General features: G+C 29.2%; 2 protein-coding genes across 2 annotated transcripts; one reads left to right on the top strand and one right to left on the bottom strand.

The window, feature by feature from the left end:
* Positions 1-3439: 3439 nt before the first annotated feature.
* On the bottom strand, positions 3440-5654 carry LOC145190741 (14-3-3 protein 2-like). The gene is made up of 2 exons (XM_080067628.2): positions 5223-5654; positions 3440-4491 (listed from the first exon to the last, which is right to left on the bottom strand). Exons 1-2 carry the CDS (start codon positions 5502-5504, stop codon positions 4036-4038), a joined length of 738 nt encoding a protein of 245 aa, XP_079923754.2. The 5' UTR covers positions 5505-5654; the 3' UTR covers positions 3440-4035.
* Positions 5655-5761: 107 nt separating this feature from the next.
* Positions 5762-11980, top strand: LOC145190733 (dynactin subunit 2-like). Its single transcript, XM_090090559.1, has 18 exons — positions 5762-5904; positions 7164-7229; positions 7588-7684; positions 7961-8025; positions 8130-8225; positions 8343-8408; positions 8502-8540; positions 8629-8669; positions 8771-8837; positions 8946-9005; positions 9954-10019; positions 10218-10259; positions 10347-10424; positions 10506-10577; positions 10956-11018; positions 11164-11203; positions 11345-11436; positions 11562-11980. The coding sequence occupies exons 1-18, from the start codon at positions 5863-5865 to the stop codon at positions 11658-11660; spliced, it is 1191 nt and encodes a 396-aa protein (XP_089946685.1). The 5' UTR covers positions 5762-5862; the 3' UTR covers positions 11661-11980.
* The last annotated feature ends 2906 nt before the right edge of the window (positions 11981-14886 follow it).

Below are 14886 nucleotides of genomic sequence, written 5' to 3'. Positions count from 1 at the left end.
GTTTATTTCATCACTAAAGATCAAACGACTCTACTGATCTGTTGACCAATTTTTATGTAGTTTGCACCACTCTTTCCTGGCAAATTTTTGTTTTTTATTTAAGCGTGGTTTTTTTGCAGCAGTACGCCATAAATAATTTAAATTGTGGAGGACCCTTCGCACAGTTCTAGGGCTATAGCCAACCTTACTTGTGGTAAAGGCGAAGAATCGTACGAGGAAGACGAAATTGATCAACCAATATCAATCAACATCAAGATATTTCGTGTTAAGGATGTTACAAAAAACACAGGTCCTTGCAAATAGTAATTCACTAATAAAACGCAATGACCTAAATAAGATAAAGAAAAGACAAGAGAAAAACATAAGAAATAAACTAGTCCCATAGTAAAAGTAGAACTTTACAAAAATTTATAAGTAACACTTATAAAACACACTTTTAAAAGAGTTAAAAGATAGGTCAAATAGTTATTATAATGTATTGACATATACATACATATATACACATGTACACAAATAAGAAACTGTAAAATATACATAAACATAAAGAAAAAAGTTATAGAGGTAAAGAATAAATTAAGCGTAACTTTTTAGGTAAAAATGATGGAGTGACTTTAAGAACAGATTCTGAGATCATAGAAATGCCTTTATCAAACGTGGAGACGAGAAGATTTCCGCCGTTTATAACTTGGTTTAACTCATTTTACTCATTGGAAAACAGTTTGTTGTTTGCAATTATATATAATATATACTAGATGTCTAACTTCGATCCGAAAAGTGAAGCCATGGAAGCCATTTCTAATTCGGGCAAAAAGCTTATCAACCTATATGACATTTTAAAAGTTAACATTAATGGTTGTTCTAATAGATACATGAAAGGAGTTGACATTTTTTCACAGATTTCCAGTTCTTAACTAAGAATTTTGCAAAAAGTGGACAATCGCATTAAAACGTGAGAAGTTTACTACATTAAAGCACTCGGTTCTTTGCAGCAATTATTTTTTACTTACTTAAGCCATTATTAAAACGAGTTTTCGAAGTATCTTTAATTTATTGAGAAATTTAGATACTCTAAACATTCATTTTTACTTTTATTTCGCACGTCGGATATAGCTCTTGCCCTTATTACAAATGGCAGATTAAAGTTGTAAACAAAAAAAGCGGCTATGACAACTTGGCCTGATAACTTGGTGTTGGTGGTGCTTGCATCAAGGTCAAATCGATGAATTTCTGAGATGTAAAATTGGAATAAATTTCGTTAACAAAGTTGGTTTTCTAGATACCAGATTCAAAATTGTTAGCCAAATTTTCATCCATGTCTAGACCACTAAAAGGGTCACTATTATCATTTATATCCTTCTCTGCTGCCTCATTTGATAGCCTGCTTTTTTGAAGTAATAGGTAAACGTTTCATCTGAAACGGCTTTCCACGCTTTCCTCAGCGTGATCAAGAAAGATAAAACGGAAATTTTAGTTATAACTGTTTCTGTTTTTTTAAAGCACATATTAAAATATCTTTTATAGTGAGTGAACAATGTTTGCCTTTTTGAGGATAAAGTTTGCCATGACCTTTGAGTTAGGTAATTAAAGTTGTGTTTGGAGGAAAAAGTGTGAGTTAGAACGAATAAAACTTTGAGATATAATCAATGTGTTTTGCCTAAAGTCCTGATTTACTTTAATGAGTAACCGGCATTTTCAGTTGGTGCCCAGCTATAAGGCTCGTTTTCCCTTAACTTCAATGATAAACTAAACTGCGAAGGCTGAAAAACTTACAAGTGACTTTTAATAAACTGAGGAGGAAAAAACAACCAAGAAACGACCTACAAGACCCAATTGTGCATACAAAAGGGGACTATAACGTGGCTGAAAATTAACAAAGCCCTGCGTTGCGCATAGACCACATAAATAGCACCCTTAACTTGCTTACAGAACCCAAAATTGAAGATATTTTCAGAAAATATCCCCCAACGATCCAAAAAGACACCACACACTAATAAATGTGGATAGACATGATGTTTACAAATAAAAAAAAAAAAAAAAGGAAAGGATACCAATAATAAATTTCATATTAACCCCATAGTGAGAGATCACTATAAAGCGTCTAGAATCATACTTAAGTTTAATGAGTAAAAACAAGGAGAAGGTCTGCGGATAATGGGTAATAAAATACCACAAGGCACAGAATACGTCTGGTTGATCTTAAATAAAAAAGAAAAAATAAATTCAAGGACCTTCCTGAATAATAGGAACAAAAAAAAAAAATAAGCTTCTTAAAAAAAGGTAATAAAACAACTAAAAAAAAAAATAGGAGAAAGCGTAAGAGCTCATATGGACTGGAGAAATTGAAGAGAACAGAACGCAAAGCTATTTTATTCACTGGAAAAAACAAATAACAACAAATTACACCATAATCAAGCTAATAAACAAAGAAGGAATAACAAAAGAAAAACAAAAGGAAATTCTTAACGCTATATGAGCGTTTTCGAAATCCTAAATAAAACCAAAAAATTTAACGAAAGAGGATGAAACGAAATCCTTAGAGAAGAAAATAAGAAGTAAGAAATACATATACTTATAAGAAATACATGCGACGAGTATCTTAAAGAAAATGAAACAAAAAATATTCTAAAACTATTAAAAAAGGTAAAAAACGAATGACATAAAAATATGCCATGCAAAGAACTGAAGAGAAATTTACCAAACCGAGAGAAACATATATGACCTATATCATTAATGAACAGACTACAAGATGATAACGAAAAAAAATTACAAAAACACTGACGAACAGATTGAAACCAACTCTACGACAGTTAATACTGGACGGGATGAGTGCCAGTTCTTGAGGATTGTACTTTTCAAAATAACTAGGAGTTGCCATTAAGTTTGTTAAACCACATTTTGAAAATTTGAGCTCATTTCATTTCGGGTAATAGGGCTTTTAAGCGAATAAGTATTATCAACTTTCCTATTCTTCGTAGGCAGTTTTTTTTTTTTAAAACATTTAACGCATAAGTTTAAGTCGGAAAAAGAATCATGCAGAGCTGACAATCATCTAGGGTCCCGCAATGCATATTTAAGAATCCACTCTGTAGATAATTCTAAATTAAATAAGTTCTAAATGAACAGAGTGCGTCTTAATAAGTTCTTTTAAGAGCTACTTCGTTAATTTATTATCAGACTTCTTCCGTTCAATCCAGCTGGGTATTAAGTAGAAAAAACCCTTAATTTTTTACTTCAATAAATAGCATTCACCCAAAAACTGAGATTGGTGTATACGGAACGCGACGAGAGAAATACACTAAAACTAGGGACCCGAAGTAGTACTCCCGTTAGTAAGGTAAGAAAAGTTAGTAGAGAGATTTTAAACACGACAAGATTAGACAATGCATCGTTTTGACATATTTGCTTTTGGGTTACAATGTTGAAATCAAGAACACTAGTATATTCCATCTCAATAACATTTGGAATAACGGTCTTTAAAAATTGTATACAGAAAGAACCTCTATAACATTAAGTGTATTGCATTATTAACAAAAAAATTTAACCAGCATCATGAGCATTCCAATATAAAAACTTAAAAATTGAATACAAAACTAAATTCCAGTTTTCTATCGAATCTCCATTTCACAAATGAGTCAATATCAACAAAATTACAGGTAAGACTATGTGAAAACATATTCTTCGACACTTATTTTAAATTGGTGTTCCAACTCCCTCCAGACACCAAAAATACCCTTAAAATGACAGCAAAATTTAAGCAAACATAAAAATTTGTCGTGATACGCAAATACAAAATAAAAAAAGAGAAAAGTGTTAAACAGTGAAAAACAAAAAAACAGGTCTATTTATATTGCTTAAATTGAAAATAACTGAACTAATTCCCAATATTTCCATTGTTGATTGATTAAATGGATGTTTAAAATGTAGGTTATGTAGGTTTAAAAGAAACAAGAAATTGAGCCTGTCAGATGGCTCATAAAGGGACTTTTAAATCGTCTGGATGAGAATTTGCCTGATTGTTAGGTATTAAGTTGTTTACTATTCGTTTTGATCATCTTGATCGGTTTCAGATGTCCATAGCGTTAGATTGTCTCTCAACAGTTGCATAATTAAAGTGCTATCTTTGTATGATTCTTCTTTAAGACTATCAAGCTCAGCAATAGCACCATCAAATGCTTTCTTTGCTAAAGCACAAGCTTTGTTGCTATCATTCATTATTTCATAGTGAAAGACAGAGAAATTGAGAGCCAAACCCAAGCTAATAGGATGAGTGTTAGGTAACTTTTCTGCAGTCTTAGTTGCTTCATCATAAGCCTGCTGAGATTTCCGAGCCAGCTCATCTCTCTTTTCATCAGAAGACACCTCAACTAAATATCTGTAATAGTCACCTTTCATTTTCTGATAAAATACCTTGCCTTCGTAAGTTTGCTCACTATTTTCACCTTCACCTAATAAATGTTTGTCCAACAACTCCAGTACCTCATGACATCTTTGCTATAAAGAAAAAAAAAAGAAGAGAAAATTTAAATAGAAAAAAAAAGACTTTGATAATGAACCCAAACCAGGTTCGTTAAAAATTATTTTAAAGCAAAAATATAACTTATGTATTTAAAAAATTTTTATGAACTGAACCGCTATACTTGATTAAGAGACATTAAATTGTAACAAACAGCAGTTAGTCTATTGCTTTAATTTTGATACTACAGTACAGAAATTGTGGTACATTTGTTGTTCATACAGCAACTAAACAAAATCTTTTGATTTAACACTTAAAAATTTGCTAGAAAATAAAATTAGACATTTATGATAGTAATAAATCAAAAGATTGCATTACAGTTATAAAGTAGATACAGCTAAAAACATTAAAGCATTAGACTCAAGAACACATTCACACAGGATTTTGCATAATGTTATTTTTAACAGTTTTAAGACTAAATAAGTATAATTAAATTTAACAGATTTGAATCCCTAAAAACTGTTGAAAAATCAAAATAAAGAGAAAATATACTTTTTACAAGCACAGGTTGGAAAATTATTAAAGGAATCTTTAGAAAGATATGAACAAGCAGATGGACACCAAATTGTATAGGTCTTAGTGCCAATACTAATCATAATATCGGTTTATTTAATTATTTCTGTTTTGTTTTTAAATTAAAGTCTTTTAAACTTTTTTTAATGTTGAACGTATTTTAATTGACTTACTATTTAAAAAAAGTTTGACTAACCTCAAGTTCACTCTCTATTTCCTTTTTGTACTTTGTAGTTAATTCTGTTGAATCTCCTTTTTCTTGCTGCTTTAATTCTATGCTGGATATTATCCTCCACGCAGATCTTCTAGCTCCAACTACATTTTTGAAAGCCACAGACAGAAGATTTCGGTGCTCGTCACTAAGCTTCTTACTCATCACGGTAAGTTGTTTCATAAAAGTAACCATATCATCGTACCTTTCTGCCTGTTCGGCTAGCTTTGCCATATCGACTAATTCTTGCTCTTTGAGATTAGACATTTTTGTTGAAAACTTTTTAATGGGAAGTCTTCACGTCTTTACTAGTTCTCGAAGCGAAAATGCACGACGCGTTGAGACTGGGTATTGATGCCGCCTGTATTCTTTTTACAAATAGTGTTTCGACAACTGCACACTAAACAAAAAATGTTGTTTATGAAGCACACGTTAAAGTTAATGAATTAAATATATTTTAGTATGATCGCCTATACTGTAAAAATTGTAGCAAAAAATTGGCTTAAGAAATGATAAACCAATCATTCTCTTCGCTATCATCCGGGTTATTTATTACGAATCCTTCCCAAATTCTAGTCTCAAACATCCAGGTTATTCTCGATTAAGTCAAATCAAAACATTAAGTATGATGGCTGGTGAAGTAAAGTATGATACTCTCCCTTTTATTGTAAGGAGTTAACTTTCAACACTGTAAAGATAAAAATAGGCTCAAGAACCCTCTACATAATATCTGTATCACTTAAACTTAATCTAAAAATAGCCTCAAGGACTCTCTACATAATATCTGTATCAGTTGAACTTAATCTGAAAAATTCAAAATCTCATATTTGTCTATGAGGTAGATATAACTATTTGTAACAGTGGACTTTTATCAAAACGACAAATCTCCACGATTATAAATAGTTATATATAAATTTTAGTTATAAAATGTTACTTAATGTTTCATCAGTGATTATGTTTTTTTTAACGACAGTTTTTACTTTGTTTAATCAAATTGGTCCCCAATGGGTTAGTTTTTTATTTGACTTATCTGATATACTTGTCAGGCTGAAAAAATATTCAGATTATAATTTTATTTTGAAAAAGTTGTTTAAAAATCTTGTTATTATAAAATCAGCAATTATAATTGGTTTTCTGTAATAATTTATTTTAATTTGGGAAACTATTAAGCTAAACCTATGCTCATGTGTAATATCTGAAGCAGCTTAATAGCAATTTTTTTTCAAACCAGGGATAAATTGTTTGAAAATGCTTTAGTCTTTGTAAATGTATGATGTCTGAAAATTTTTTTAAAGGTTTCTGAAAATTTTTCAAGACAAATTTCATAAAAAGTTTTAAGTGAATAAAACGCATTTTTTTTATCCATACATTTTCATGGTAGGTGCCAGCAGCTAACTGTCTATCTCTAACTGCAAATGAATTGAGTTTCCCTTATTTGTAGCTAATATCTCTGTTATGAAGTTTATATCCTTTTTTTTCATCCTTTTTTTATAAATTAGTTTATTCCACTTGTATATTTGTTGAAATTTTAGTATAAGAAAATCAAGAAGCTTTTGTCATGGTAAAACTTTAACAATTATGCAATTGGAATAAACTGATTTTGTTAAATTTGAATAATGATGTACTATTTCTTCGGGTTATTAAAACTTATCCAAATTTTTGTACATTTAAATGCAATAAAGTAATTAAACTACTTAATTATAATTGTTTTGCAAGAGATTAATATTATTAACATTTCTTTTTTTTAAAAAAAAAAAACACTTTTGTTACATGTATTTACTGATAAATTGCAATATTCAGTTTGGTTTTTGTCACAGTTTACACAGAAAAACGAGAAGCTCAAATACAATTTACTTATAGATAAAAAAAAAAAAAAGGTTTAGTTTTATTTATAATAATTTGAATATTTTGTCTATCGTTCAACAGGATTCTAGCGGAAGAGATTGTTTTGAAGCTGGAGCAGAATTCAATATTCCTACAAGTATTGAGAATGTAAGCTTTTTTAAAAAAAACTGTTTAGAAATTGCTTAAAGAAATTAAGAATCTTCATTAACCTGCTCAGTTTTGAACTTAAATTAACTTTAATGCCTCATACTCTTGTTGTTTTTTAAATATTTGTTTTTGAATACCAAAAATCTCCCTATGTTTGCCTTTGTTTCTGCAAAAACTATTTTTAGTTATGTAAATGCAAATCAACCAGTTAGAGTATAATAATATAATTGCCACAGTTTATTTTATGTTTTTGTTTTATATTGATGTATTTAAAGTAATTTTTAAAATATTGTTCTTCTAGTGTAATGATTGTTAATTATTAGATTAATGAAAATGTCTTACAAATTACATGGTTTAGTATGAACTAAAAAGTGAATCTGTTGAGCATATCCAGCTGAACCAGAAGAAATCGTTTGATATCTTTAAAGATAAGTATCTTGACTCATCAAATGTAGGTATGTCTTATGTGTTTCTTTAAATACATTTTGTAATAAAATAAAGCTATTGTCAAAAGATTTAGCAAAGAAAGATGCACTTAACAAATAGATAGAACTTTATAAGCAAATATACCTTGCAATCTTTTCTTTTAACGTTAACAAGATCTTTAAAATTTAGCGATTTTTGGTAATTTATTGTATTTAATTTATTTAACCTACTTTTTTTCTAATGTACAGTTAAAAGTTTTTTTTATTTTGATGATGTCATTTGCAACAATAGTACCTTTCTTTCAGATTTTTCAGACCGAATTTTGATTACCGAAAAGCCTGGTTATGAGTCTAAGTCAGTCTATGAAATTGTAAGCCGTTTTAAGATGGTCAACTTTGATATTGAATGCTGTCTTCTAGTTATATTGCCAACAAAAAAAATAGAAATAAAATCTTAATAGGTTTTAAAATTTAGATTGCTGAACGAGCAGCTATAGAGACACCACAACAAAAATATCAGCGTCTAAAGAGTGAAATTCAGTCACTAGTGGATGAAGTCCAAGCTCTTAAGGTAATATTCTGTACTTGATTTTACAGCTTACAGATTTTGCTTATAAAAATGCTTACAAGCTTATTTAAACATCTCTTTCACTTTTTATTGATATAGTATAGTTTATGGTTGTATTAGGATTCTGAAAGTAAAGATGCATCACCAGTCTCTATTTCACAAGAAGTTAAACATCTCCAAAAGCAGGTTGTGATTTAAAGTTTATTTGCATCAGTAGATTTTATTTGTGTGTAATTTATCTTTTGTATTTGTCTTTTTTCTGTTGTTTTTAATTTTTAGCTTCATGATTTGCACTTGGAAAAATACTTTGGACCTCAAGTAAGTTTTTCATAATTTAAACTTTCTTTTTTAAACAGATATAAATTTAAAATTAATAAAAAGAATTTAAAAACTTAATTTTCTCAAGGTATTAGCATCAGATGGAGTTCAGCCTGGGACTTGGACTCGGTAAAAAATATTTTTTGTAAGCTTGTTAAATCAACTATGCTGAATATAAATTGATTTGTATGTTGTTATCATTAGTAGTAATTTTTTTGTATTTCTTCAAGACAAATAGTAGACCAACTTGAATTGATTAAAACAAAACTGCCTGACACCAGAGATCCATCTCAAAAGGTATAAATGTCTGTCGCTGTTGTTAATGATTTTCTAAGATTTGAATGTATAGTTTGTGGGAAAAAAACTATTCACTTATTTAAAAGTAGAGTTTTTCTTACTATAAAGGATATTGTATATGAGATGTACTATCGACCTGAGCATTCCAAGTTTGCTTTAGTTGCAAAGGTATTTAAATTAAAAATTTTTTCAACTATTAAGTTTAGTAAAAGTTCAGTGATTTTTTTCAGCTAAAATCTTATGGTTTTTTTTTGTAAAATAAGAATAAAGTCTTTTTCAGTCAAAGGCTTTAAACCATGCTACAATTTAAAGTTGTTTATACTTATCAATGTGGCTAATTTATTTTTATGGTTATTTATATGGTTATTTTTACTACTCAGATAATCAGCAATGATTAGTAACAACCAGGACTGATTAACTACTGATCATTACTGTTAATGAACTTAACTTTGTATATTTTGTTGATGTTTTTTGATGTTTTTATTAGCATAACTACTAACATGATAATCAAAGTATAACAGACATAGTGTTTATTATGTTATTAAAACTCCAAGTAAGCTGGACAATAAATTGCTGTTTATTTGTAACCAATGATGATTAGAAAATAATCAGTTTTGAATGTTTCTGATTACTATTAGTTATCTGATTATAACAGATAATCCCATGCAAGTATATGTGATTACTTGCTTAATGATTTGTTTTTTCATGGTTGTTTGGTGATCATTTCAACTTTTAACCCACCAAAATAACTTTGAAAAGTAAGGTGACAGTTTCTGTTTGGCTTTATTATTACAAGATGTTTATCTTCTTTGTTAATTTTTTAGTATTTCATAACTATTAATGATGTTGGAAAAATATATAATCTATAAAAAATGTGTTGTCTTACATTATATGGATACGCATTAGCAATGGGTGAAATAATTGTGTTTTGTATTTTAATCTTAATTTGATTTCATATTTATCCAATTATTTATTGGAAATAGCTAAAATTTACAATGTCAATACTCTGGTAATAATTTAAAAATGTGTAAACACTAATAAATAAAATAATAGTGTAAAAATAGTGCAACTGTAAATAAAACTGGCATTTTAAAGAATTTTTAATCAATTTTGAAGGTAAGCGAATTAGAAGCAAAATTGAAAGCTGTTGAAACTGCTGTTGGTATAGATAATCCAAAGTTGGTATGAAAATATTTTATTTGCACTAAGAGTATTTAACAAGATTAGCAAAATGGAGGTTGTTTGATATAAACTCATTTTCCTAATGTTGCTTCTTATACAAAAAAAAAAAACATTTTTCAATCTTAAGATGATTAAAAGGTTGAAGATATCAGATGGTCGGAATGTTTGAACAACTTTTTTTTACCATTGTTTTTTCAGCAAAGAATAATATCAGATTCTTCAAACAGCTCTTCGCTAATGGTATGTAATTTTATTAGCAAAGTTTTATTGTAAAACAAATTTGTTTTTTTCTTCAGATTTAAAGCTTATTTATTGTTTTAATTGCAGGATACTACAGAGCTATTGCATGCTAAACTCTCTCTGTTTGATATAGCACATATTGAAATCATCAGCACTCGCCTTCAGGTAAACTGAACTAATTTAAACTTACAGAGTTCCTATTTTAAAATAGTTTTCATAACTTGGGTTTGTGGCCTCAATTTTTAGGGTTTGCTACATTGTATCAATGAGATCTCACAAAAAAAAGACACAATAGAAAATATTGCCAGCCAAGCAAAAGTAAGCAACTATATTACCAATCTTTACTGTTGAATTGGTTTGTTTACTGTTAGTTGGGGATAAGACTTTTTTGGATTTAGAATGCATTTGTAATGACTGTTGTAATTTTTTAAATACTATTGCAGTTTCCAGTTTAATTTTATTTACAGTTAATGTTAATACATGTAACCCCTAGTTGTAAATGTGTTTTCTTGTCAATTAGCAAAATTAAATATAAACTTTAAAAAATATTTTTGTCTTCCTATTCATCTAGAAACTAATTTTATTATTGTTAAAGAAATTATTTTAAATTTTTTTATGCTTAAATTTCAAATTTACCAAATATACAGTTCATCTAAAATTTTATTTCATTAAGAAGAGTTTTTCAAATTGTTTTAGATAGATGAGCTGTACAATTTAATCAAAAGCTGGGACGGTGTTGCAGCTATTGTACCGGACTTGGTGAGACCTGATGTTTAATTATTCTATTTGCTTTTGTTTGCCCCAAGAAAGAGTTACCCTTGTCGTGTTTTATTAAAAGGTCAAATACAGATTTGATAACTTAAACTTTTTCGACATCTGTTTGCATAGTTACGTTTGTTTTCAGATAGAGCGATTAAAAGCGCTTAGTGTTTTGAACGAGCAAGGTATTGGTGTTTTGTTTACATGTCTTTTACTGTTACTAAATGTCAATAAAAAAAATGGTTTATATCTCGTACATGCTTTTTGTTATAAAATGTAAAGCTCTACAAATAAACGTTTTATTTTTTTTTAACGTATGTATAAAGCTACCACGTTTTTCCAATCTATGGAAAATTTGACAATCAATCAAACAGAAGTACGTGACCAACTTCGAACCGAAAGAGACACGCTGAATAAAGTAAGATGTTTTCACTTCTTATGTTAATTAAATTTTTTACAAAAAAAATTAAGATCTTTAATTAGTAATTTGTGATTGGGAAGAACTGTTTTCGTTCTTAAATTTATTCTACTTTTACGCAATAGTTTGAAAAAAGTTTTGCAGATAATATGGCATCCATCCAGAAAAATTGTGAAGCTCTTGATAAACGAATCGAAAATCTTATGAAGAAAGTTGCAACGTAATACGTTCCTCAAAGAAATAGTTTTTTGCTTTTCCGATAGCGAATTTTTTTTTGTAACTTAATAAAGCCAATTGTCATCGAAGTCGTCGAAGATATCGAAATAATAGCGGCATTTTGTTTTACATGGAAGATGATATGATATTGTATTCAACTCGTTGAAATTCGTGGTACTCTTTTTGGCTGTTCATATGACTTTTACAGTATAATGTCGTATCCTCATATGTTTTTGAGTTTACGTCAAATAATCGTGGTGAATTATTAATAGTTCTGTTATTTATTTGGCGGATCGTTTTGCGTTTAAAATAAAGCATGTATATTTCACATGGTTTCACATTTCGGGCGTCACTTGTTGAAAAATTAACTAGTCTAACTAACGTCTTTCAATAAAAATAAATTATCAGAAATGCATGTACACACTGTGTATGAGTTTTCATATTTTAACGGGAAAATCACTGCCAGTATAAAATTGCCTTGTGAACTTAGATTTTCAGATTTTGGTATTCTTGAAATTTTTATTGCCATATAATTAGTACTTTTAGCAAACTATGCATGTATGTGTCCACATACCGATGGAATAATGCGCAAAATACAAATTACAATTTCCGTGTTTTTCCAGGAGACCAATCCGTAAGTCAAACATGAAAAGAATAGAAGCAATCTAAGTTTATCGTGTTTATTTTTTTCGATTAACAAACAGATTATCTAAGTAATAAATGCTGAAAAGAAAATAATGGCTAAAAAACAAATTTGCAAACATGTAAATTCCGTAGTTTGTTTGTGGGCTAAATTATCAATTAAAAGACAAAAATTAGTTGTCTTTTTTACCAATCTTTTTCGCGGAACTTTGAAAGTTGTGAAATTTTACACACTTGCGTACGTACCTAAGAAACTCCAACTAAAGGCTTTAAGTCCAGCATCTGCTCTAATCAAATTCTTGTGGCACTTGAGAAAAAGATCTTCGGGCACCTTCACTTAATGCATTCACTGCCGACATTTTCAAAATCTGTTCCATCATCCCAACTCGTTTTTTTAAACTAATTGTAATATAAAACTACAATATGTATGTTTATAAATAAGGCAGATAATAGACTAGATAACCTTTAATTGCTTTAGTAATTATACGAGTTATAACATACACACCCAGTTTCACAAATGTTCACTTTTGTAAAGTTTGGTGTCTTTTTGTTAAAACGAGTGCTTTTCATATTCTGGTGCTTACATATTTTGAGAATATACATCGTTATTAGGCACTATTGAGGTTTAAAATTATTTAATGTTAGGCACTTCTTTACCATTAAAACTAAAAATTTAATTCAATGATTGCATCTAATACAAAAATTATCAAGTACAAAGTGATTGAAAATTTGTAAAATGAGAAAAACTATCGAATTGATTGCGCATGCGCCAAATTAATATAGTATGGTAAAAACAAGACTAAAAATAACCAATTCTGTGTTTCCTAAAATACTCAGAAACTAATAATGTATTCGGACAGAAATTTTGAGAGTGTAGTAACAAAAGGTAAAATTGCCCAAAAAACTAGGTTTTGTTAAATGTGAATGTTTAAGGTTTAAGTTGTGGTCTCCTAAAACTGTGGTCATCCTTTCTAGGAAAAACTCGAGAATTTAGGGAAAGTGGTGGAGCACAAAAATTGGATTTTTCAATTAAAATTACGCAAAATATTATTAAGACAATTAACTAAAGTCGTAAATATATTTAAAAGATTCAGCTCTATAGCTATATCCACCTTTAAATTCTATGATAACTTCGATGAAGCCTTTCCCTTCATCTCTTAAATGCTTTCTCGTCCATACTTAAATTTCTTTGTATTTTTTTTTTACATTTAAAAATACTTCGACGATTTTTTTTTTTTTTTCTTGAACCTTAATCGAAAAAATATCCTGATGCAATATCTAAATTATCCTGATGCAATATCTAAATTATCCTGATGCAATATCTAAATTATCCTGATGCAATATCTAAATTATCCTGATGCAATATCTAAATTATCCTGATGCAATATCTAAATTATCCTGATGCAATATCTAAATTACGAAAAATTTTTCTCAATCAATTATAGCTATCATCAAAGTTGATAATTGCAGAACTTACATCGCTTTGTAAAGTATTTCTACCGCAATCTCTTTGGGCAACGAGACCCAAATTATTAAACTTAGGCATTTATTGAAGTTTAGATTCAAATTATGCAGGTTATCAAAACATTTTGACAGTTCTCAAAAAATTGACTTAACTTCGTACCTTATAGTAGCAGGTTGTGTGAGTAATAAAATATGTCTGGCGCTAATACACTTTCGCACCTCCTCCGAACATACAGATTTTAATTGCAGATTCTGAATGATCGTCGTTTAAAACGAAAAAAAAAAGGTATTCAACAACAAATTTTATCAAAGTGTTAAGCTTCGTACATTTAAATTATATTTCTTACTTTTAAATTGCATTTTATTACAAAGACAAAATTAAAAACATTTAGGCTAATAGGAACCAGTCTTTTTTAAAGTAGAGTTTAAAGGCTATTAAAATTTTAAAAACGAAGACTTTGGACAATACCTTATCTTGCGAAAAAAGATGGCGAATATTAGCGTTTTTGTGTGTATTTTTTCAAAACTTCGAGATCGAGTTAGACCCCTTTACTTTGATGAAATTTGTTGTTGAATACCTTTTTTTTTCGTTTTAAACGACGATCTTTCAGAATCTGCAATTAAAATCTGTATGTTCGGAGGAGGTGCGAAAGTGTATTAGCGCCCGGAAATTTACTGGAAAAAATAATAAATATAGTAATGATTAATCTTTTTGTTTTCTTTAATTTTCAACTGTTATTACTTTTCAAATATGTGTTTGACTCCGGTTATTATCAATACCTCGTGGGAAGAGGATTTGGAGGGGGTAATAGCTTCTTCCCCAATATTTATTTAAGAAGAGGGTCACTTCCCTTTCCCTTCCCCTTCAAATTGCCAAACCTGGCTGTTTTAGTCACTCCCCCTCAAACTGTTATGACCTTCCTACGCTAATGAATAATAATAAATTATATTATTATAATAATAACAAATTAGGGAGAAGATAAATTAATTTTTCGTGAAGATAAAAAAGATCCATTTATCTCCCAGCAACACCATTTAAAAAAACTTAGAGTTAAATGTAACAGCACAAACAATTAGAGGACGTTTTGCTGAAGCTAATTTGTTTTTCAAGATCACCTAGAAGTGTGC

This window comes from Hydra viridissima, unplaced genomic scaffold (genome assembly GCF_058129835.1).
Source record: "Hydra viridissima isolate aposymbiotic clone 2 unplaced genomic scaffold, HvirCarnegie_v1 scaffold_6, whole genome shotgun sequence".
Taxonomy (NCBI): Eukaryota; Metazoa; Cnidaria; class Hydrozoa; order Anthoathecata; family Hydridae; genus Hydra; species Hydra viridissima.
This window is presented reverse-complemented; position numbering and strand designations above follow the sequence as displayed.